This window comes from Atta colombica, unplaced genomic scaffold (assembly GCF_001594045.1).
Source record: "Atta colombica isolate Treedump-2 unplaced genomic scaffold, Acol1.0 scaffold52, whole genome shotgun sequence".
NCBI classification, from domain to species: domain Eukaryota; kingdom Metazoa; phylum Arthropoda; class Insecta; order Hymenoptera; family Formicidae; genus Atta; species Atta colombica.
This window is the reverse complement of record NW_017259542.1, coordinates 1,910,733-1,938,262: the sequence shown is the minus strand read 5'-3', so window position 1 is coordinate 1,938,262 and position 27,530 is coordinate 1,910,733. Positions and strand designations below refer to the sequence as shown.

At 33.3% G+C, this 27,530-nt stretch overlaps 1 protein-coding gene across 1 annotated transcript in view; it reads right to left on the bottom strand.

Annotated features, from left to right (window-relative positions):
• LOC108691831 overlaps positions 1–27,530 on the bottom strand; it is a 140,827-nt gene that overhangs the window by 32,813 nt on the left and 80,484 nt on the right. The window contains exons 2-3 of the mRNA XM_018199755.1: positions 13,805–14,055; positions 8,554–8,720 (exon numbers count right to left, since the gene is read on the bottom strand). Coding sequence (XP_018055244.1) covers positions 8,554–8,720; positions 13,805–14,055 — 418 coding nt within the window. The remainder of the gene's footprint in view (positions 1–8,553; positions 8,721–13,804; positions 14,056–27,530) is intronic.

The window sequence follows — 27,530 nt, the reverse complement described above, 5'->3', positions numbered from 1 at the left end:
TATATATATATATATATATATAATTACGGACAAAATTGAGTGGACAGATAGTGGAAATAATTATAAATGAAAATTAGTCAGAATAGTATTACTATTATATAACTATGCTTTATATTATATATTACATATCTTTGATTGGTTAAAGTTGCTATTCGAATTTATTTTAGTGTATGTTGGTAACAATGTAAGTTGGATCGGAGGCGGCGTTGCAGATGGGGATACGTGCGCATCTTATCTTAATAACCTCCCCTCTCTGTTTGTTTTTCCATTTTGATTTTTCTCGAGTTTAGAACTCTCTCGTGTATACATTTATAAAAAATGTCGAGTCTAGAAGTGCTCAGTCTCTGTGATTGAGGCTTCACAAGCCCAACTTAGTCAGACTCTCGCTAAGCTTAGCAATCAAGAATACGAATATCGTGTCTCACATAGCTAGCACTTGTAGAACGCTTACTTACATGGGGCCTTCGAGCTATCTCGGATTAGTAAATCGAGTATATTTCATGACGATCCTCCTTTCTGGTATATTATCGAGAATCATAGACAACATTAAACATTAAAGTTATTAAAAAAATATCGTGGCATTTAAGGACACAAAAAACTTACGCTTGCTCCTCACGTATGACTTTATTATCATTTAGTAATCATTCGGAAATCCGATCCGGATATACGCAGTTTTGATACCATTCTTGGATGAAATACTGTAATTATTGTAATACTTGATTATTCTTTACGTTATGAGTAATCACTGCCATTTTGGTTCAGTATCCTTCCATTACGTGTTCGATGGAATCAATTATTTATTTGATGATATTTTATGTTTTTGTGAGTTGATTGTGCCTCATCATAATAACAGTAGTAATAAAATAATTTAGTTTAAAATTATTATCCTTCATACTCTCCCTGCTTTATATTTAATATAAGAATTTAAATCTACGTTTTTTCTAAAGGTATATCAATTTTAACATTTTGGTCCTTTGAGCCGGATTCTGTAAAGGAGAGATGAGGCTCATTCACGGTCATATTGAGCAGCAGCTCATTTTAGAGATCATAGCTCATGCTTATGACAACTTTACGAAAGATGGTTTGACAATCCTAACCTTACAAAGAGTTCATGCATGCCTATCTACTCTGAAAGATGACTGGGAGCAATTTTCATTGGAACACAAAGCAATCACGAATTGTGCACAAACGATAAGTTGAATATACATAATCATTCTTATTTTACAAACAATCTCTTTGCTATAACACATGAACATTATGTCAAATTAGTCGAGAAATTGAATGCACTTTGTGTTCTATTGGAACAGGACTGGGAAAGCATTCCAAACTTCAATCAACTCCTCTGCCTCTTTATCTTCTTCAGGGTTACCGGTTTTTCTTTACCATGCGTGACTTCCTCGCATTGATCTTCCTAAATTTAATGGTATATTGGCCGATTGGTTATCCTTTAAAGATTTGTTTAATTCCTTTGTAATAAAAAATCTCACGTTATCACTTACAGAAAAACTGCAATATCTAAAAACTAATCTTGCCGGATCATCTGCTCTTTTATTAAAAAATACTATGTTATCAGCAGATCATTTTCAGAAAGCATATCTTTAGAATCTTTAATCTCGTACGAACTTTTTTAGTAAAATTAATTTTTTATTATGAAAACAAACGATTATTAGTCAACGCAATGTTATAATCCTTGCTTTCGCTCATGCGCAACAAAAGAATCAGCTGGTGAGTTGAAAAAATTATACACTCATGTTATGCAAATCTACCGAATTTTGAGAATCTGCAACGTCTAATCTCTCCGAGATGACTTCCTGATCTTTATTACTGTGCAATGATTCAATTCGGAATCCGTTAACGCTTGGAAGCAACATTTTGGTTCATCCAAGGAACTTCCGTAGACTCAGCTTAGTGATTTTCTTGTATCTCATTTATTATCTCTAAAAGCTTATGAAAAATCTCAATCAATAAATTTTAGTTCTCAACCACACCAGAATTTCACAAAATCCCATTATCATGGCAAATCGAAGGATAGCGACACTATCAAAGTAATGTACCATTTGTTCGGAAAATCATTATCCGACGTCGTGTCCATATTATTCTAATAAATCAGTATAACAGCGCTTGGAGCTTATCAAAAAACACAATCTCTGCTATAACTGTTTAGATTTGCACCGCTCTGCTCAGTGTAAAAGTACTAAACGTTGCTGAAAGTGCAAAGTATCATACTACAATTCATCAAATGTCGGATAAAAATCTCCAGTTAAGCTTATGGTAATGGAACTTACTGCAAAGATCTCCATAAGCGATAGAAGCACATTCTTCAGTTGAACATATTGCTAATTTGCCTAATGTTTTACTCGCAACCGTTGGTTAAGATTATCATTTTTTTTCTTTCTGGAGAAACTTACAATATAAGAGAACTTTTGGATCGGAGATATTTTTAGTAACTGAACGTCTCATTCAAAGACTGCGTCTGCGTCGCACGCACTCACATCTTCCTTGATAGAAATAGGCGCTCAGAAATGTCGTCAAAGACGAAAGGATTTACATCCATACACTGGTCATTTCGCTTCAGATTATAAACTCATTATTTCAGCTTACATATAGGAAGAAACTAACTTCCTAGATTCCTTCAAGTAATTGCTAACTCCTACTCGTGGAAGTATCTAAGTGATTTAAAATTAGCAGATCCCAATTACTACTCTCCTGGTTCAATAGACATAATACTAGGAACAGATGTCTATAGTCAGATCATAGAAGAAGGTATAATTAAGGAACAGAAAAGTTCTCCCATCGCACAACGAACAAAATTTGGATGGATTATTTCTGGTCCCGTCAATGATAATATTGCTATAAGGATTATTCACGGATTTCATGTCATCTTGAACTACGAACTTTACAATCTATTACGCAAATTTTAGACTCTAGAAGAACTTCCCTTAACTAGAGCTTCTCGTCTGTCATTAGCAGATTAGGAATGTGAAGACCACTTCCAATCTGCACACTCTAGAGATAATCGAGGACGATACATCGTTAAACTTCCTTTTAAACAATCGATTGAAAACCTAGGAAAATCTCATACCAAAGCGACTCGCTATGAAATTGAGAAATCAATTTGAAATTAATGCTGATTTCGCGCGCGCTTATGATTTCTCAAGACTTCTTAAATGAATACGAAAGATTGCAACACATGAAGTGCCAAATGATCAGTCGTCTCCTTCGGTTATTGCCATATCATGGCATCCTAAGAGAGCAAAGTCTCAGTACGAAGTTATATTTAACGGTTCCAGTCCTACCACTTCGGAATACTCGTTGAACGATTTTTTATGTACTGGAGAAAAATTGCAAACCGACTTATTTGATATACTTTTATAGTTCCGATTATTTCGTTACGTGTTCTCCACTGAAAAAATGTTTCGTCAAATAAAAGTTCATTCAGACCATTGAGCATTTCAGCTCATTTTGTGGATGGATCCAGACAAGGGACTTCTCACCTACGAACTTACTACGGTCACATATGGTTTAGTTTATGTTCCGTATCTCTCATTACATGTCTTTTTGCAACTTTTAAAAGACAAGGATTCGAAGTATCCTTTAGCGATTCCTGTACTGAAAAGAGGAAGATACATCGATGATGTCTTTGGCGATGAGCTGATTGCGTTGAAAAGATACAAAATCATAGATCAACTCATACGACTTTGCAGGGCGGATTGTTTTAGCTTACAAAAATAGATCAGTAATCCTAAGACTCTAAAAAGCGTTCCCATGGAAAGACAAATTAGTGATTTCAAATTGAGAACGATTTAATCATTCACACTCTTAAATTGGAATTATGTTGGCAACCGTCTAAGGATGTATTCCAGATATTTTATTTTCAATTTATCTAGAACAGAAATTGTAACTAAAAGAATTATCTTATCTACTATAGTTAGGTTATTTGATCCACTAGGGTTCCTTTCGCTGATTATTATATCTGCCAAGGTTATACAAGAACATTATACAAGAGCATTATATAAGAGCTTTGGTCTCTCAAACTGGGTTGGGATGATCCATTGCCTGATCCTATAATTAATAAATGGAGCAATTTTCTTGATAATTTATAAGATCTGAACAATTTTACATTTTCACAGTGGATAGGATGTAAATCTGATAACTTGATTGAACTTCATGGATTTTGTGATGTATCACAAATGGCTATGGCTGCAGTTGTATATATTTGCATGACTAACGAACAAGGGGAAGTAACGATCTTACTAGCCTCCAAGACAAAGGCTCCTCTTAAAAGACCATTCCACGTTTAGAATTGACAGGAACTTTTTTGTTAACGAAATTAGTATCTCATTTGCTGACTATATTAGATCACTTGAACTCCTCTATTTGTGAACTAATTCATCAATCACACACACGGCTTATTAATCATCCATGGCGGTGGAAAGACTTTGTGCACAACAGAGTTTGTTCATTCAAGATATATTACCTCAAGCAACCTGGAAGTTCATTCCTGGTAACGAGAATCCCGCAGAGGATTAATTTCCTCGTCAATTTGCGGAACATTCAACTTGGTGAATTGGACCATCTTGGTTGTCACAATCGCCTTCGAATTGGCCCGTTTTAGCTTTCCAACTGTCCATAAAGAACGAAAAAAACCAGCTAAGGTGAAAGCGACTCTTGTCACATCCAAGATATGAGATCTTATATATAGATATTTTAGCTTAAACAAGTTCATTCGAATTACCGCTCTTTGTCGAAGAGCTATCGCTAAACTCAGAAAGACATCGAATTAATCAACCTTATCACCAAAAAATTGGAGAACGCTAGATTGTTCTGGGAAAGCTCAGTCCAAAAATGGCATTTTTACCAGGAGTTACAGATTCTTGCAAAACAAAATTCATTGTCTAATCCTATTTTACGTTTTACACTACTCATAGATTCAAACGGTATTTTACGTGTTGGAGGTCGATTGCAATTCTCTTCACCGTCAGAGTAGCATTCATTAATCTTACCAAAGGATTCACCTTTAATTACACTCATTATTGCAAATGCTTATCTGCATACATGCATGGTGGTACCCAAGTCATATTGTCGTATACAAGACTATTGGATCATAGGTGGACGATCTTCAGTATGGTCTTTTATTCTTAAATGCGTTAAGATGTCCACGTTACCGAAAGAGAGCACAACAATTGGGACAATTGCCTGCAGAAATTACACTTTCAAGATCTTTTACACATATCGGGGTAGATTATGCTGGTCCATTCGTCATCAAAACATGGAAGGGAAAAAAATGCCAAAACTTATAAGGCATATATCACGCTCTTTGTTACATCTGCTATTTGGAGCTCGTTACAGCTTATATTGCAGAAGGATTTATAGTTACATTTAAAAGATTTACCGCTCGACGTGATATCTATTTCGTCCAATGACTGGGGGATTAATTTTAAGAGTGCTGATGCAGAGCTGCAACGATTATTCATATTGTCTACTCAAGAGTTAAATAAACTACTCGCCACTCTGCTGGCCAATGACGGAACACAATGGCGATTTAATCACCATTCGCTCCACATTTTGTTAGAAAATGGGAAGCGGGAATTAAATCCGTAAAGCTTCATCTTCTTCGAATTGTAGGAAATAATTCACTTACCTATAAAGAATTCACTATTCTTTTGACTCAAATAGAGATGGTGCTGAATTCCCAGCCTCTAAGCGTCTTAATAAAAACTCCTGATGATCTCCAAGCTTTAATACTCGGTCATTTTCTAATAGACTACATCTTCTGTCATTCTCGAACCGTCCATTGAACACATTAAATTTTCTCACCTTTCTAAGTAGTAATTAATACGACAAATGACAGAAAGTTTTTGGACTAGATGGTCCAAAAAGTGTCTGCAACACTATTATGCTAGATACAAATGGAACATATCCATACTCTCCTTAGCTATCGAGAATCTGGTTCCTATGGTCGATAAACAGTATCCATCCTGCAAATGATCTCTCGGGTGAATGATTCAAACTCATCCTGGAACTGACGGACTTACTCCAGTTGTTATCATACGGACTCACACCTCAGTACTAAAACACTCTGTTGAGAAGGTATGTCCTCTTCCAATTTCTTACGAAACATTGTGATATTTTTCTTTCTTTCTTGTTCATTAACTCTGTTAATGAAGGCGGGCGGAAGTTAAAGTTGCTCGAAGTTTATCTTAGTGTATGTTGGTAACAATGTATTATAAGTTGGATAGGCAGAGGCGGCGCTGCAGATGGGAATGCTAATGCACGTCCATCTTATCTTAACAAGATCCCTTCTCTGTTCGTTTTTCCATCCATCTTGATTTTTCTCGAGTCTAGTAGAACTCTCTCGTGTATACGTTTACAAAAGTCGAGTCTAGAAGTGCTCGGTCTTATGAGAGTTGAGTCTAGAAGTGCTCTCTGTGATTGAGGCCTCACAAGCCCAACTTAGTCAAACTCTCGCTAAGCTTAGCAATCAAGGATTTGAATATCATGCCTCAAAAGCACAGCTAGCACTCATAGAGTGCTCACTTACACGGGATTTTTGAGCTCTCGGATCAATGAATCAAGTGTACTTCATGACTCCTCCCTTCTGGTGTATTATCAAGGATCATAGACAGTATTGAAGTTATTAAAAGAAGATCGTGACGTACAACTTTATCATCATTTTAATTATCCGAAAATCCGGATATACGCATTGGTTTTAATATCATTCTTGGATGAAATACTGTAATTATTGTAATACTTAATTATTCTTTACGTTACGGTGAGTAACCACCATCATTTTTATTCTTCCATTTCGTGTTCGATGGAATCAATTTATTTATTTGATGATTTTATGTTTTTATAAGTTGACTGTGCCTCATCATAATAACAGTAGCAATAAAATAATGTAATTCAAAATTGTTATCCTTCACACTCTTCCTGCTTTATATTTAATAAAAGAATTAAAATCTACGTTTTTCCTAAAGGTATATCAATTTTAACAGTGATACATAGATTATTTAGTGAATAATTGAAAATAACATTTATATTTTTGTACATGCAAACCATATTGAACGAAAAAATCAGTTAATTGTCGAGAGAAAATAAGTGAACACTTAAGACATTACTGTAGGATAAAAAACGTAAACAAATGCGTAGTTCTCCTTTTCACTTAGTAATTTCAAACTAATTATTTAGTTCCAAATTCTGGACTTTGTGCAAGACATATCATTTTTGAATAAATAATAGAATGTTCGGAAGAAATTTCAAATCAAATTCGCTATTTAATTCGGATTGTCATAAGAAGTTAAGTTACCGTGTGATAGCACAGAAGTACGATGTATTCAAAAGTGCATTAGAAACAATTTATAAAAAATATTTGTTGTAATATCATAGAAAATTTGATTAAAATACTGCAAACCTAAATACTGCTGACTAAAATACTGCAAAGTCACACATTAATAAAATAAATATGAAGAATGTTTAGCTTTTGCTAAAAAGTATGTATGTTAACATGCCACCGTCATTTTGTTCTAGGTTTGCAGTATTTTAATCCAGCCTCGTGCAATCTCCGCCTTATTATTTTTGATGACACATTCAATTCTAATATTTCAACAATATTTCGTGATGCAATCCTCGGAGTCTGTCGACATTGACGAACATTCAACAGTCTTCTTGTACAGTAGTACAATGTTTGCGTCCATGACTTCTTAAATTTTCTACGATATTATACAACAAATATTTTTTATAAATTTTTTCTAGGGCATTTTTGGATACATCGTACTTCTGCGTTATCACAAGGTAACTTAATTTCTTCCGAAACAATTAAATGACGAATTTGACTTGAAATTTTTTTTCTTGCGGATATTCTATTATTTATTCAAAAATGATGTTGCACAGTCTAGATTGGAATTAAATAGTTGAAATTTGAAACTACTATGTGAAAAGGAGAACTACGCATTGTATTTGTTTACATTTTTTGTCTTACTAACGTTTTAACCAAGTGTCCACTTATTTTCGTCTTTCGACAATTACCTGATTTTTTCGTTCAATATGGTTTGCGTGTACAAAAATGTAAATATTATTTTCAATTATTCATTAAATAATCTATCTATCACAAAAATATGTAATATGTAAAACATATAATAATAATTATAGTAATATATATAATGTTATATATTATAAATAATTTATATAATTGTAATTTATATAATAGTAATACTACTCTAACTAATTTTCGTTTATAATTATTTCCACTATCTGTTCACTCAATTTTGTCTGTAATTGTATGTATCTTTATATAACTATAATATTTATATAACTATAAAGATATAACTATAAAGATCTAAAATCTAATGACATATGCCGAAAATAAATTTTTGTAATATTATTTTTTTTTTCTTTATTATCTTTAATATATCTTTATTAAGATTATCATTCATAAATCACATCCTCAATAATGAAAATGATGTTCCGATCTCTGTCAGTCTCTATTTCATGCGGCGATTTCTACAATTTCCGTTCTCTCAGCAATTAAGTGACATATTGAGATAAACCGCTTACTTGAGCGCGATGGCTTGAACCTGTTCCTCGGGACTGGGTAGCTTGTGATCGACAGCATCATCGCTTGTCGTGTCGCCCAAAATTCTGGATGCACAGTCCGGCGATACAGTGACATCACCGAGCGCTTCAGTGGATGTCCATCTTCGAAGATCTTCGATAGCAGCCGGCTGCAACAAAACAATACACGCAAATAAAGTTACCATTCTATAAAATATTTCTTTTTATACTCATATCGATTAATTATTTATATTGATTTATCATCACGTTTGCCTCTTTAAACATTATGGACAGAAAATATAAAACTTGTAGAATTATTAACTTTATATAGGGTAACTCCGGCAAATATTAGGTGTACAACTTTGTTTCCGCCGTTTTCCTATAGATGGCTTTAACGGTAAGTGGTGGTCGAAATAAATAGATCATAGACGTCATACAATAAACTTGGGCATCTGTCAACATAACCCCATAGAAACATTAGTCGATTTGTGTCTGCATCATAAAGTTATTCTCGATTGAAAATGTCAGTTTACGAGCCAAATTCTCGTCATTTGCGGGAGGTTTTAATTTTTTGCTTCAATATGAAGAAATCTGCAGCTGAGGCTCATCAAATGCTCTCAAATACTTATGGTGAGGCCGCTGTTAGTGAAAGAACGTGGCGTGGTTTCAACGCTTCAAGAACGGTGATTTTGACGTCCAAGGTCATGCTCTGTATTTGGTGGGACCAGCTCGGCGTAGTGTATTATGAACTGTTAAAACCGACTGAAATAATCACAGGCGATCGGTATCGAATGCAATGGATGCGTTTGAGCCGAGCATTGAAAGACAAACGGCCGCAATACAACGAGAGACACGATAAAGTGATTTTGCAGCATGACACTGCTCGACCCCATGTTGCGAAAGTGATCAAGACATACTTGGAAACGTTGAAATGGGAAGTCCTACCTCACCCGCCGTATTCTTCAGACGTTGCTCCCTCTGACTATCACTTGTTTCGATCAATGGCACACGGCCTGGCTGACCAGCACTTCCGGTCTTATGAAGAAAAAATTGGATCGATTCGTGGATAGCCTCAAAAGATGACCAGTTTTTTCTTCCCGACGCGGGATTCGTACCCGAAAGATGGGAGAAAGTAGTGGCCAGCGATGGACAATACTTTGAATCATAAATGTATAACCAGTTTTTTACAATAAAGCCTCGAATTTCGGAAAAAACGGCGGAAGCAAAGTTGTACACCTAATACATCGCGCTGGGATTTACGCCACAGAAGTCAGAAAAAAATAGAAGGAGTGGGGATCGTTTTTCCGCAACTACTCTATTACTGCCTTTCTGTTATATTAGTATTGTGTTATGATTTCAGCTTCTTACTGTTAATATTAATGAATTTATTGTGAGTTGAATCGATTTGTCACTGTAATAAGTAATGCCATCATAAATTATAATCTACATAAAATGATTAATGTAGGACGTGTAAAAGACATAGTGGTTATTTTGTGATATATACGTGTAGTGGAATAATAAAGCATATTGTGTAGCAAAATATAAGTGCTTTACTTTCATATTCTTTGTTTATTTGGTTATTTTGTATATCTCACCTGTTTGGGATATATGGCATACCGAGTGGGATTTATGCCCAAGGCATATAAAGTGCGCAGATTGAATTCAGTGCACTAAATGCAATAAATGCATTATATGAAATATGTATCTCATATGTATGTCATAATATTGTAATATATGTAGGAAGATTGTAATTATTATTTAGCATTTCATATACATATGTATCATTTTTTTCTTATTCCTTAATAAAACTTTATAAACGTATTTTATAAGTTATTGTGTCATTTTACAATTTATTTATGCATTATTTGTAAATTTTTCCTGAACCATACATAGCCCCCCCCCCCCCTCCTCTTATGAGTAGCCATATATCTACTCCTATAGGATACACAGCAAAAATGCAAGGGTTTCAAAAAGTTTATTGTTAATATAAAAAATTAATATTTCGGATTTCTAATATTTTTTTCATAGTAGCAGGCAGTACAAAGTTTTTACTGATATATAATTCGTTTATTATAAACATATAGCGTTTTCTCTTGGCTGCACTATCACTCACCAGTGCAGCACTCAGACAGTGTACCGTATTTCCTTGGCTATAGTGTAGTGCAAATTTTATGCACGGAGAGGATAAAATTTGCACTACACTAGGTTTTGCTACACGATCTCAAAGAGACTGTGTAGAGCCAATATGACATTAAACATTTGAAAATGGAAATTAACCGGCAGGAAATAAACACGATAGCATGAAGTAATGTACACCATGATGTATGTACTATGTACTACAGCACTAATGCAGCACTTACACGCAACTGGTGTAATGCGAGGTTATACTCAGTGTATCCCAAAAGAAAACGCTAATAGTAAATAATATTTAAGAAATTAAGTTTTTAATAGGTGCTGCGTATATAGCGGAATTACTCTACATATTCAATGTATTTAAAAAGATATAATTATAAAATGTGTACATAAAAGATATTTTTTTAATAAAAGAGTATTCTTATATATAGAGAAAATACTGCCGATATACCAACATACCACTTCGTTTTTAGACAATATTTCTTAAATAAAAAGTAAAAATAAAACTTTAAAAACATAACTACAAACTAAAAAATATCTTTTATCAGATAATATAAGTAGTTTTTATAATACTGTTTATAATTTTGCAATAATTAATTTTTTCGTAAGATAAACAAAAATGAGTATCTGACAAAATGGATTCCGAAATTGACACAGTAGGCAGTAATGCTTATATTTCTGTTACTTTTCTTTTATACAATAGGAATTACCTGTATAAAGTATCTATAAGTGAATATAATATAAGATTTTTCGGAATCTTTTTACTTCGTTATAAAACATTTTTATTGAATTATATGCATATTTACTTTATGCTGTAAGATGCAAATATGTAACGCGATAGTTTTTCAAGACTTTTTCTACACTTTTTTTCTGCACGATTGTCTTCAGCTCCAATAGAACTATTTGACACTATAAAGCGACATTATAGGGATTAAGTTAGTTCATGATCTGTTACAGACAGGTACGGCGGGTTACACTGCAATTTTAAATTTAAAATCATATTATGAAAAATTAAGGGAAAAAATAATATAAATAGAGAAAATTGATTGAAACTACAAGCATTTAAAATGACGTAATATTATTAATAATATAGTCACTATTATTTAAACTACGCAATTTGCAAAAGAAAATCGTAAGACTTTTGTTTTTGCATTCATAAAATTCATTTTTAACTGATATAAACAAGCCACAAATATACGAATTATAAGTTTATACTTTTTTTTTAATTAGCTAAACAGAATATGATTTTATTGATATTATAAAGTGCAATAGTTAGTTTCCGAAAATAAGGGAGTGTCTTTAGAAGATTCTTATGTCGATATCGATGACTTTCCTCTGTATTTTTTTTCTCTCTTGATGATGAAATCTTATGAATCAATCTATTGATACCTACAGAGAACTGCTTAGATATAAGTCAACTAAACACAGCAGTTACTTAAAGAAATGGTGTTTCTCGTACCGTGTGAGAATTGTGCTATTTTGTACGCTTTGTTTAATGTCATTATGTGACTTCGTCCCAGAGCATAAATAATTCACTTTTTCTTTCTTTCGCGGGATCCAGGAGCCCGCAACAAGAGGGTCACCTCCTGTTCACCCTGCGGGAAACTCAACGCCGCGGTGAAGAGAGAAAGACAAACGACATGCTTTACGTGGCACCTGCGTAGGTGTTAACCATTGTCAGAGTGTCATCTCGCCAACCGGGTGGGTTTCACGCACAGAATACGGAACGGATTGGGTTCCGATCGTCTGCCAACTTTTCCACGCAATGTACTAGCCGTTGTTCGCGATTAATATGTGAAAACGGTTAGACCATTGTGCAAGTTTTAATTTCTCATATACTCGAAAAATAAACTCAGAGATATAGCGATTTTAAAAATATGCATTCATCCTAATTATTTCGCAATCAATTTCTATATTACAAAAGTTTCTAAATGTGACAAAATGTACAGAATTAATATACAAAAAAAAATAATTTATGAGTATAAATTAGTATATTAAATTAATTTGTATTTTTTAATACAACGAATGTTAAAATAAATATCAAAATTCAATGTTGTTTCATAAAACCAAATATCGAATTTATATGTATATCCACATTCAATTAATTTATTTATAAAAATCATCCTTGAATATTTAACAAGAGATAATTTATGGAATTTACACTCTTCCGTTTATCAAATATAGTATTGTCATATTATAATTGTGTGTCGCGAATGATAATTCTCGTTTGATATAAGTCGATTTAACGCCGATTCAAGTATAGAAAAAAAATACAAGTTAATCGAGATACATTTGATGCCAAGTGGAAAGGGAACGTTACTCGATGATTGCTGTTTCAAAGAAATGAGAGAGGGAGAGGGGGAGTCGATCTTTTGAACTCTTCAATTATACGATGAAAGTTAATTATGGCGAATTAAGTAGGCAAAGAGGTCAGATTTATTTCTGCTTAGTATATGTAAGTTAATATTTCGTGTTGAGGATTATTGACTCATGCTGTATGTACATCTCTGTATTTGGTCATCCGATAACTAAATGTCTCAACTCAATACTCAGTTTCTTCCATATTTCATGGAGTTAATGGGAATGGGTGTAACTACGACGATGAGTCAAGTATATCGTTATATAACTCATTGAAAAAATATATACATGAACGCGCTGCTTGTGCAACTTTCTCATTCGGCAAAAAGATTACATTACGTGCCATTAGTAAGACACCATCAAATAATCGCACAGTAAAATCATTACAGATTTTAGCAAATCGTAAATTCTTATTTTCAGATAAACATTAAATTTAAAAAAAATTCAAAAGCTATTTATTTCTTAATTCATTATATTTTATTATTCTATTCTAAATTCAAAAACCCATTTGCTGATGTATATCTAGTTTTGTTATTTAATTCAAAATATATGTATATTACAGGATCAACATAAAGTATTGTTTACTATATGATCTTAGAATCTTGAAAAATTAACTGTTATTATATTAAACAATGCTGCGATAATAGTAGAATTGAAAGAAAATATTTGACGTTGATTAATCTGAAATTAATTTGAATCGCGAAAAATATTAATCAGAGAGTAACAGTCCTTTTCATAGAGAAAGAGAGAAGAATATACTTACGACTCTAGACTCGATGTCGAGGCTGTGGTCCCGTCTCCTTTTACCGAGGACCGGTGTGCAAAGAAACATATCCATCGAGCTGCCATCCCTCCTTAAGGAATCCAAACTTCGTACAGCGACTATAGCAGCGAGCTCGTACAACTCCCTTAGGGCCTTCGGTCTCGTGTTCGTCGTGAACAGTCTCGTCGATGGTTTATTCGTGACGTGAAAATGCTCCGTCCTCGCCGCAAAAGTACAGATATCCGATTCCGCTGTAACACGAAGAGAATATCAGGCTTTAATGACCGTCTTGTTGTCTAAGAGATTGCAGTCAAACTACATGTAGAGTTGCGTGTTTGTTTAATTTCGATCATTTATCCTGATATATTGCACATAATGATAATATCCCGATAAATTTCTTTTGAGATAATGTCTTCTCTTGGTGTATCATTAAACCTTTTTCGGATATGTAATTTTTTATAGATATTGTAATATTATAAAAGTATAATAGAACATAAACTTAAATTTTATATTCAAATATCTCATAGTATAATAGTGCTAATTAAATAAAACTAAAAGGTTTATTTTAAATTTACGTATCTTATTAAAGAGAGATAATTGGCGATTATAATATCGCATTCCTTATAGAATATTACTAATACTGGCCAATTTATTACTGAAAAACTGTAATTAATTTAGAGTGCTAAATTGTTTAGAGTACTAAAAATACTAAACAACAATGGTTTTAATATTAAAAACAACAATTAATTTATTACTATCTTTCAGTACGTATTAAATTAGTCAGTATTAGATTTCTCTAGAAATTAGATTTTTTAAGGATTAGTATATCAAATGCAGATAAATATTATAAATATAATTTTCTAAAAAAAAAGAAGTTTTATCTAAAAAATATTTTTAAAAAGAAATAAAAAAGATAAATAAGAAAAAAATCCTTATTTTCTTATTTATTTCTTTAATAAAGAAAGATAAGAAGAAAATTCTATAAAAGAAAGAAAGAAAAAGTGTTATAGAGAAAAATTTAAGTACTAATCAGGAAAAAAAGAATGTCTGGCGTCGAATTTAAGAGGCGCTCACGATCACGTACTTTTTTCTTTACAGACGTTCTATAATGTGACATTTTAACTTCTAACATACTTTTTACTGATTATATGTGATGAGCGGATATCATGCCGCTAACATATCTCTTAACCATAAATATGTTCCATTCATGGTTTCTTGCAGCGTAGCGCACGCAGACCCCAGGCGTGAAATCAGTAAAAAATCTAACTCGTGCCACCCGCGCTCGAGAGGCACACTTGATTCGACATTTCCGGTTGTTTTCAGAAACGGTTTCTTCCGTGATGAAGTCAGTCTTTAATCTCTCTGACAACAAGGTCCTTCCTAATATTTTCAATTACATGTCCAGAGAGGGGCAATCTCATAATACACATTAATTATAAAGTAACAGTTTATTTGTAAAGAAAAATACTATAAATTAAAATGAGTGGTTGCTGAATTATAATACATATCAGTTGCAATGGATGCATAAAGCTGGATATATCTTTCTTTAACTTAAGACAAAACTGCGTCTAAAGTGATTTTGATCATTATTATTTCTATTTACATATATATTTATTATTCAGTAATTTCTTAATTTTAATTTTTTTATCTATGATATTTCATATTCTTAGATATATCAGAAGAAAGTTTAAAATATATTAATCATTTTATACTGTAAGTTTCGCTTATGTAGAATGGCATAAATCATGCAGACTCACTGTATTCCTGCACATACACAACATATGAACATTGAGCGACGAAGTCATGAGTCATAACGTTTGATTTTTGTTTTTACCGACAACGTGATCGTCGAACAATAAAATCCCATAAACTTCCAGTTCCGTTATTTAGAAGGAACCTTAATTGCTGATTTTTTTAAATCAATCTTTTGGTCTGACAATACGTAACACATGTACGTTTTGCAGTGCTATGATTATCGTATGTTTTTTTGTATTTTCTCTATTGTTTTCGCCATTGTTCACCTTTTGTTTTGCACACAAAGAAATAATCACTATCGGTCCGACACGTAATAGGGTCCATATTCCCCATTAGAACTTTATCCCTATGAACTCACCATATCTAATATGTTATTGTCTAATAACATTTATGCTCGATTTGCCCGAGCTCTGATGGAAAGGCTATTCTAGAATGCAATTTTATTTCGTAAAGCTCCGCCTAGAAAACTAACCAATAGCTAATAAACTTACAATTTTATTATCTCAAGTCAAATTATAATTTTATAAATTGATAATTTCAATTTATTAAAATTTGTGTTTATACACAGAGAAATTAAAACATTTTTTACAATCCTAAAATTATTAAATTTCTATACATAAGACAAGAATCATACATACATTTAATTTCAAATTAGTAAATTTAAAAAAAAAATAAAATCTTATGATTTTAACTTATAAAAATTGATAAGTTTTAACGTAGAATCTGAAAATTTTGTACAAGTTGCGAAGCGAGCCCTATATCTTTGCTCAATCAATTTTTTGACTTCTTCGCTCCAAATGGCTTCTGGAATATTTCGGTATTAAGAGTTAACGGTTCATTACAAAGCAAGGTAGTAATATCGCATGACTGCTCTGAGCATTTATGCCATAGTATATAAACAGAGCGATGTACATGCGGGCCGGGAGCGAAAGACTCGCCAGTGTTCTACCAAGCAGTCTGCAGTCCTATTCGATACAATCGTTCATGGAATATTTCTTACTAACCATCTGTAAACCTCGGAAGCTGATGCACATATAACTACACAGCTGGTACAAGCTTTCTGCGCGGACGAACGAGGAATCGACCTTCCTCCATAATGTTCTGCAATCTCATCCTAGCGAATCAAGACTGGAATCGAAGCTCTCTTTCAACATACAATTTTTTTTAAATTTAGGGTAAGAGCATTAGATATGGATCAGGCACTAGATCTCGGATTACTTTTCATATTTAAATAATTATAGAATTTTCCATTAAATAGAACATTCACAAGATTCTTTTTTGTTTTATCTCTTTTACAAGTATCAATTGAATTTAATTTATTAGGAACAACGCTACATATTTTATTAATGTCATTAATTAATTAAATGTGCAAGATTAACTAACGTATGTATCTTTAAAAATTCATTCAAAGTGTAATAATTGCCTTATAGCTTTTATAATAGATATAGTAAATAGCATTAGATTTCATGGAAAAAAATCATTGTTGTATTCAAATTATATTGAGATTAAATGTGCGGATATTATTTATTCATTATATTATAACGATAAATTTATTATAAAAATATTTAAAAACTTGTTAAATCTTACGAATGATGCTATTCCGAAAAGATTTATTTATTTTAAGAATCGAAATAGAATAAAAAATAGTATACATGTCTATATGCAAAAAGTATTAGATATTATTCATAATTTAACCGTTTTTTTTGTTAAACATTTAATTTTCATTAATATTTTTTAATTATCATTGATTTTTAATCACTAATTTAAAATAAACTTGATATATTAAAATTGCATAATGATTCACAATAAGACCCTAGACTAGATGTGAATCATCAGTTATAATTTCATTATATACAGGGTGTCTCAAAAAGGTCGAGACACCTGAATATCTCGGAAAATATAAATTTTACAGAAAAATGTTTCAGACAAAAATAGAATTTAAAAAGATCTATTTACTGATCTTGTCAATTTGATCTTGGATAGCATCGCCAAGATCAGATCAAAGTCACATCAATTTTTTTTTAATGAAATATATTTCCTATTTTTTATTCCAGAATCTAATAGCTGGTATTGACAACTTTCCAAAACACTACAATAAAGTTAGTTTTCATAAAATATCGAATTATAAGACTTGAAAGTTACTGCCGTCATTAGCATTGTGTAAGGTGTCCGACCGACTTAAGATCTCTTGAATATTGTTCAGGATCATGTGATCCTAGATAATATTTGTTAAGATCAAGGTCATTACATTGTTTCTCTTATTTTCATTTTTAAAAATGAATTTTCAGTGCAAAAATGAAACAATCTCCAATGTGACCTTAATTTTAATAAATGTTCTTCAAGACATGATCCTGAACAACATTCAAGAGGTTTTTAGTCGTCGGTCGGACACCTTGTGTAATACTAATGACGACGGTACTATAACTTTCAAATCTTATAACTCGAAAAGTACTTTATGAAAAATAAATAAATACTTTACTGTAGTGTTTTGAAAAGTCTTGACATTAGCTATTAGATTCTGGAATCAAAAGTAAGGTGTTTTCCAATAAAAAAAATCGATGTGATCTGACCTTGGCGATGCCATTCAAAGTCAAACTAATAAGATCAGTAAATAGATCTTAACATTAAGATTAATGATTTTGCTACATTTTCGTAAAAAGTAATAGGAAAGTGAGAGAATTAAGCGCATTTAAGATGTACGCAGTGTCAATAATTGAAACGATATTTAACTCACGCTGATGCAATTTGGTAAATTGCATCACGCAAATATCCCTAGTCGCGCTGTAGTCTACCGTGCTTTCCCTCACCGTCGGAATTCGCTGTGCGTCCTCCAGATCGTCACGTGAGCGACCCGATTGCTTTCGCGCATCTTCGAGCATGTACGTTTTGCCGCAAACTGATAGTTAATTGTTCTGTTTCCGTCTCCTAAGAAGACGACGACATTTTTCTTTTCTCTGTCTATCTTCTCACTCGAGCGAGCATAGTAAGCTCGTTTTTATATAAGACAAATAAAGATTTTGTACAAGCAGCATTTATATCATTTACAACAGTGCACTATGCAGTATAGGCATTTGGAAAGAACAAAAGTTATATATTGCATTTCACGTAATGCAAGAGACATCAAGCCTCATTCCACGTAAACATTGATCCTTCGAGCTGAGAAGCTATAGAAGATTGAGAGGATATAGAGAATATCGAGGAACACGGATACATACAGATACACAAATCGCAGACTAATCAGATATCGAAGTATAGGTTAATGAACAAGCATAAAAGATTGATATACAACGAAAAAGGCTGTAAATAATCATCACACTAACGTATATATTCAATTGGTATCACTTTCTACTAATGCTTATTCGGGTTAAGTTGCTATTGTGTAACGAGTAGCGATATATCACAACCGAGCGAAATAGAATTTAGAATCATTAACTTCGCTTGCAAGAACACGTTGGATTTCTACCAAGCAATTAAGTCGTTATCTCATACGAGAATCAGCATCTCAATAGACGTTAACCTTAGCGGAAGGTAAAACTAAAAGAGCTCAAATACGAGCAGGAGCCACAAGGCTAGAAACTTTTATAGAATTTTGACCCAAATCGGGGATCGCGATACGAAGTTAAAGAGCGTAAGAAAAAGTTAAAAGATTTATGGTCTCTGTTCGACGCGATTCAATTACATATCGAAATTTTGGAAAATGTTAATCCCGCAAACGTTAACAAACATGTTCTTCATGAACAATTACAACACAGCAAATTTCGAGAATTCTTATTTTCAGTTAATATCGCGTTACGAAACGGTAATTGAGCAGTCAAATCAAAACGCAGTTCCATCCTCTTCCCGTTCCAACAATAATCGTTCAGTCAATACGAGGGAAAGGGAAACGCGCGTTGGGCTGCTTAAAATAGATTTATTGGGAGTACAAATTAGTTTGGTCCGTTTTTTTGTGCATTTATTTCAAAACAAAATGAATGAACAGATCAATTAAAGTATTGTCCATCGCTGCCTACTACTTTTTCCCATCTCTCAGGCAATTTTCGAATTCCACCTCGAAAAAATGATTCGTCTTTGGAGGCGATCCAATTTTGGAGCCAATTCTCGATTTCTGCGAAAGAAGTGAACCGGTAACTTGCTGCATCCTTCGAAACAATCAGTAATCAAAAGGAGCAATGTCCGGAGAATACGGCGTGCGGTAAAACATTCCATTTGAGCGTTTTCAAATATTTTTTTACGACTTTAGCGACATGAGGCCGAGCGTTGTCATGAAGAAGAATAACTTTATCATGTCTTTGCTCGTATTCCAGCCGTTTTTCTTGCAATGCACGGCTCAAACGAATCAATTGTAGCTAATACCGATCGCCCGTAATGGAATCGCCAGGTTTCAGCAGCTCATAGTAAACAAGACCCTTTTGGTCCTAGATACAGAGTATGATCTTCGAACCATGAATGTTCGGCCATGGTGTTGATGTTGAGATCGATAATAACGATTGACCAGGCTTAGCATAGTATTTTTTCTTCTTGGAATTGTCGTAGAATATCCATTTCTCATCTCCAGTCATAATCCGATGCAAAAAACCTTTTCTCTGTTGTCTTTGAATCAGCTGTTCGCAAGTGAAAAATCGCCTTTCAACGTCTCTCGATTTCAATTCATAAGGCAGCCAATTTCCTTGTTTTTGAATCATTCCCATGGCTCTCAATCGTACAGAAACGGCTTGTTGAGTTACCCCCAATGATTCTGCAAGCTCCTCTTGCGTTTGACTCTGATCTTCTTCAAGTAATGCCTCTAATCTCTTTGTCTTCGAATTTTTTGGCCAGAGGCTTGTCTTTAACGTTGAAATCTTTATCCTTGAAATGTGGAAACCATTCTTTAGATGATTTATCAGTTGGAGTAGTGTCACCATAAACTTCGACAAGCATTCGATGAGCTTCAGCCGCTTTTCTTCCAATTAAAGCAAATCAAAACCTCCCGCAAATGCTGCTTGATTAATTTGAACAAAATTCGACATTTCAAACACAGTAAAACTCAAGGTTTTTGTATGAAACTCAAAACGATATAAACTGAATATTAGCAAATATTTAATCTCTCTGAAATCGTCAAAATCAGCTGTTATTATGAACTATTCACAACAGCTGGAGCTATCTTTAGGGAAACGGATCGAATTTGTAGTTGTCCCAATACTAGTTTTTTTCAAGTTCCTATGAGGATTGATATTCTTATCAAGACAAATGAAGATTTGACTAAAATCGAGAAATTCCATTATCTCCAGTCTTCATTAAAGCATAAGGCTGCAGAGATAATACAGTCTATAGAGATCACAACTGACAATTATCAAGACCTACTCTCCACAAGGAAAATCATATAGCTCTCAGAGAAGTACTAGACACCATTCTCAAACATCTGCGTGCCCTCAAAGCTCTCAAGAAGTCTATCGAATTGTGGAACGATCTAATTATCCACATAATCATTTCTAAACTTAACTATTCACCAATAAGGCGTGGGAAATTAGTATCTCAATGCGAATATCTGATCTAAAAATATTAATGGATTTTTTGTCAAAGCGATGCCAAGCGTTAGAATCCATACAAAGTAGGATTCTTAACAATCAAATAATACTGTTCAAAGTTGGTAAGTTCAAAAATACTTCAGTCACAAATATTGTTACTTCCAATCTCTCTTGCATGTAAGGCGAATCATCAAGTTCATCATTGCGAGGAATTTCTCAAATTGTCAGTGGAAGAAAAATTCAAAGTTGTAAAAAGGCTCACCTTTGTATTAATTGTTTTAAAAAAAGTCCACAGCACACCAAGCAAAATTATGTAATTCAGGCACATGCCGCATATGTAATAAGAAACACAATACTTTGTTACACACATCGAATTCAAATATTTCGAAACAATTCATCCAACGCAAAAACGGAACAATCCGTATCAAATTCAAGAACATCAAATGAAGACAGCAATGTTCCTTTTCCAATATCTACACAATGTACATCAAGTCATCGTTCTATAAACATTTTATTATCGATCGCATACGATTCAAACAACACATCTTATTTATATCGTGTATTACTTGATAGTAGTTCTTAAATAAACTTCATGACACAAGAATTTGCTAATCACTTGCAGCTTAAAGAACAATCACTTGAGATTTCCGTAGCAGAAATCATGGAAGAAATCATTCAGGCAAATAAGTTTGTCAGTGTATGCATCAAATCGCGCTTCATTTTAGTGACAATATAAATTGTTCAAAGAGGTAGATTGATATTGCAAAAGATAACACAAATTTTACCTCAGAATTTTATACCAATATACAAAATGTGTTTATTCCAAAAAATATAAAGTTAGCGGATCCTAATTTTAATGTATCGTCAAGCATTGACATATTGATAGGTGCAGAATTATTTTGGCGAATCATTTGCGCAGATCAAATCAGACAATCCAATAATGTGCCTATCCTACAAAAAACACATTTTGTATGGATCATTTCAGGCGTTGCTAAACCAATTCCTTCGGTTAGTCAGTTTCATTTGACTGCAATAGATGATTTAAATAGTATGCTAAATTGGTTTTGGGAAATCGAGCACAACTCAACAACAATTTTCAATTGAAGAACAAATCCGTGAAAAATTATTTCTACAAGGCAAAACGACAAAGGATGTTTTATCGTCACACTCCCAATAAAACACGATAACTCAAGCAAAATATCGTGAGATTGCTTTGCAACGGCTTTTTAAGGCATTAAAAAGACATCTTATAGCTCGGCCCGATATATATACGAGTAGTTTATTTATGAGAGTATCAAGATTTGAAGCACATGCAAGAAGTCATTAACCATTTGTGGGCTGACTCAGCTAATCATTCTATTTTCCTCATCATACCGTCCAAAATGAAACAAGTACCACTACCAAATTCAGGTTGTGTTTAATGGCTCATGCAAGAGTACTACTAGTGTATCATTAAACGATTTATTATTAATGATCGGTCTTACTCTGCAAGAAGATCTCTTTTCTATTTTAGCGAGATTTCATACATTTTCGATTGCCTTCACGGCAGATGTAACCAAAATTGACAAGTATTGATAGATCCAACTCAAATTGCCCTTCAGCGCATCTTATGACGTGACTCAGTAGACGAAACCTAAACATTCCAGTTAGTCACCGTAACATACAGTACATCTGCCGCATCGTTTGTAGCAATCAGAGCTCTGAGGAAACTTGCCGAAGATTATTTGAATTAATATCCAGTTGCATCAAAAATTATCTTAAGAGACTTCTATGTCGATTTGGTCAGGAACAAATATCGAAGAGGAAGCAATCTCAATCAAGGAAGAAATTATTCAACTATTGCAAGAAAGAGGGTTCAAGTTGAGAAAATGGGCATCCAATACATCTTCTCTCCAAAACAAACAATCTATGATAGAGCAAAGAGAATTCATTTTAGCATCACATAAGGAATCAGAAAAACGCACATTAGGTATCATTTGGAACTGTCAGTCCGACACATTCAAGATTACCAGTATTACTTATCTATCATCATTAGAAAGACCTACGAAAAGAAGTATTTTATCACACATTTTATTGTTTTAATTTTCGATCTCGGATTAATAGGATTAATATTCAATCATAGTGATAGCAAAAATTAATTTCTCTCTGGATCTCTGGCGTTTTAAGCTTGATTGGAATGAATCTATACCCTTGGAGCTATGGCTACACCAAATGGAAACGATACGAAACGGAACTACAAGAGCTACGAGACATACTTCGGCGCGTCATATCTAACAAATACATTTATGTTAAGGTACAGGTGGTTTCTCCAACGCTAGTGAAGCTGCATACGGAGCATGCATTTACTTACATTCCATGTTCAGCCAATGGTGAACATTCAACACGCCTGCTTTGTTCCAAATTCAGAGTAGCTCCGCTAAAAAGTTTAGCTTTGCCACGCGTTGCGGGACGCTGTTATTGGCACAATTGTTCGACAAGGTCTCAAAATGCCTTCCCTGTAAATTCTGTCTATTTTTGAACGGATTCTACGATCGTATTATCGTGGCTACAATTTCTCAGCCGAACATGGCCTTCGTAGGTAATTGCATAGGAGAAATATAACACTTAACACTTGTCCAATCACACTTGTGAAATCACATACAAAGCGATAATCCTGCAGATCCTTTGTCAAGAGGCGTCATGCCAGCCTCATTGACTCAGCGAGACATCTGGTAGACGGGGGACTCCATGGCTTAAGTATGAAAAAGAAGAATGATCTCAAAGTTCCTTTCCTTCCAGAAAGAAGATCCAAGATCATCACTACTATGTCTCAAGAATTTGACATCTTTAATCACTACTCAAAGTTCACAAGGCTCATTCGAATGATCGCTTATATTTTTCGTTTTGCAAAAATTCAAAGAAAGCACGAACCAGGACATTCAAGCATCTTCAACGAAGCGAAGAAATATATTATTCAACCAATCACATCTAAAGAATATATATCAAGTCATTTATCAAGGCTCAAATTCAAACAGTTTATTTGATCAAAGAAGCTTGATAAATAAGGAGTCATAAATAAAAACAGTCCTCTCCTAAGACTCCATTCATTGACGATTCTAGAGTCTTGCGAAGTCTTGGGAAGTCACTTAAAGGAAGCATTGCTTTCATACTCAGCAAAACTGATATTACTGCCTAGACATCATCCATTCTCAAGGCTTATTGTGAGACACTAGCATGAAAAACTTTCACGCTGGGCCACTCTAGCAGCAGTACGTGAAATATTTTGGATGTCAGCACGCAATATCGTTTGACAAATTGTTCAAAAATGTGTCATCTGCTTTCGAAGTCTATCAAAGGCTGCTTCAACAATTATGGGAAATCTTCCGAAATCACGAATCAATATTCCTACGAGGGCGTTTGACCAGTGTGGCGTAGATTAGTTCCCCTTTATTACAAGGAGAACACTAGAAGAAATACGAAGCAAATAAAATGCTACATTGCAGTTTTCATCTGTTTAGTCACAAAGGCGGTTCACTTGGAATTGGCTATAGCTTATCTTCCGAAGCATTTTTAAACGTCTTCAAACGTTTTGTGGCCAGAAGAAGTTGTCCTTCTGATATTTATTCGGACAATGGCTTAAATTTTGTAGGCGCTGACCACGAACTAAGTGAATTATCCGATCTACTCAAGAACCAAACAACCTAGTAGCAAGTCAGCGATCAATTGGCTAATAAAGAAGTCATTGGCACTACATACCACCCAGAGCACTCCCATCGGTGGTATATAATGGAAGCTGCGGTAAAGGCAGCTAAACATCATTTAGTTCGGATGACGAGAAATTCCAATTTAAAACAGACAAACAGAAGAACTAGAAATACTTCAAATCGAGCGATCTTGAATTCATCCTATTACTTCAGTTTCATCAGATCCTAAGGACTTAAGATCATTAATGCCAGGGCACTTTCTGATAAGTACTCCACTTACATCTTATCCAGAGCCATCTTTAGAAGAAGTATCTACGAATCGATTATCCCATTGGCAGCACATGCAACAGTTTTGGCGATGCTGGTCGCGTAAATATTTATAACAATGCCAACAACGAAATAAATGACAAATTGAAGAATATATATGTGGGACCCATATATATGTGAGACAAATGATCATCATAAAAGATGACAACTCATCACCGCTATCCTGACCCTTGGGAAGGATTCAAGAGATTCATCCTAAATGATGGTATAACTCGCGTTGCCACTGTGTGTACATTTAATAGTATAAACGCCCAATCACTCGTCCATGTCTGTTTCCTAATGAAGAAAAGGTGTAGCTGTGACATTTGCAATTAACTTTAACCTTGTTTGTATTCATTATTCTCTTAAGTCTAAGTATTTTCTTATTAGAGCAAGTCCACTCTTTTTTTTCTTTTTCGTTGGAAGATGATTCTTTCAAAGGCAGCGGCATGTACACGCAGTGTCAATAATTTGAAACGATATTTGCATCGTGCTAATGCAATTTAGTAAATCCGCCTCACGCAAATGTCCACTGTAATCTACTGCTTTCCCTCACTACCAGAATTCGCCGTGAGCCCTCCAGATCGTCACATGAGCGACCCGATCGCCTTCGTGCATCTTTGAGCATGTATGTTTTCTCTGTGTATCTTTTTATCCGAGCGAGCATAGTAAGCTAGTTTTTGTACAAGACAAATAAAATAAGATTCTGTACAAGCAGCAACAACATTTGCTGTTATAGCATTTACAACAGTGCACCACGCAAGAAGCACCAATCTCATTCTACGTAAACATAAAGGGATTCTAAAGCCCGAACTCAAACGAACGTCATCAAAGCTGTTTTTCTAGCGCATCGATATATCTTTAGATACTAAGTATACACAGCAATATCTCACGCAATCTATAATACACGCAGTCGCACGTTTGTGTCAATTTTCGTACAATAAGTTCGTCGCGATAAGCGTAATCTAATTTTAAGAACTCGACGTTATTTGTTCGTGCAAATTCTGTGGATGTTTGTGGATTACTATTTTGTAAGTACAAGTTGCAAAACTTTTGTATCAAAAAGTTGTCACGACTTGTAAGATGTTGTCACAATAGCTTAAGATGCCATTACACTACTTGTAAGAAATGATAAAAAATATATCAATTTCGAAATTTTTGATCGTTTTCGGCATAAACTTCATCTTATAGACACATATTAATACGTGTACTTTAATTCTAAAAAATGTAATCTGTAAAAATTCGAATCTGTGAGAAAAAATTTGTTGTACAAAAATTATATCATTTAGTCGGTAATACGACTTTAGGATCCCCTTAAGAGGAATTCATTGTTGTGATATGATTTTTGAAGCTGAAACTTCAATACAAACATGGAAATACAAATTATAAACATTCTTATATCGATATTCTCATATATATTGAACAATTATTCATTTAATAATTCATGTTATATTTGACAATGTTACAAACGTAAAAAACAAAAAGTAAAAAAAGCGAATAAATTTTTCCCGCGTCGGGTAATTGTGCGCAAAGCAAAAATCATAAGAAATTAGTATAAAATTAATAAAATACTTTATGAAAAATGTTTTATGGATTATTAATGAGAAAATGGAAATATGTATTATTATCAACCAATTTATACCAAAATTAATATAAACTTTGAAATAATATTATAACATAAAAATTGGAAAAATTAATTATTTAAAAAAAATCGCATATGTAATTCTCAATGTCATTAGATCTATTGCATTCTTCTGGATTCATAGAACACAGGCAGCATTGAACCCCCAGTCAATACTCAAAATAACATAATGTCAATGTTATAATTTCACATTCTACAATGTAACTTTGTTATATAACACCATGTGTATATTACATTTATATTGTAGAATACGAAATTATAACATTGATATCATGTTACTTTTATAATTTATCGATTTTTATAATTTATAGCCAGAATTCCATATCTTTCAAATTCTTCACAATTAATGCACTTTTCATTGGAAGGAAATTTTGAATTATCCATTTCACCGTACAATTTCACCTTTTGTCACTTTTACTGTTAAATTTTCAAATTATATAACTTATGGTTATATGTGAAAATAATTACGTCTAGCTTAGAAATTTTACCAATAATGATTCCATTTATAATAAAAGTGTTAAACCAAAATGCGCATTATCTTATGCACAATTATTATTATTATTACTACTTTTACAATTATTATTATTATTACTACTTTCCCCATATATACTAATATATTTATATACATATATAAAAATTATTTTGATATTGAAAAAGATAAAGTAAGTCGTAAGAAATACATTCAAGAAGCATTTAACGAAACCGTAGATGCCATTCATAAAAATCAACGGACAAAAGAAAATTTATAAGTATTAATAAAAATTTTTTTAAAAATTTTTAACATTAAATTTTATTAATCTCCTTTTTATTTTTCGAATTTTTTTTTATTTTGATAA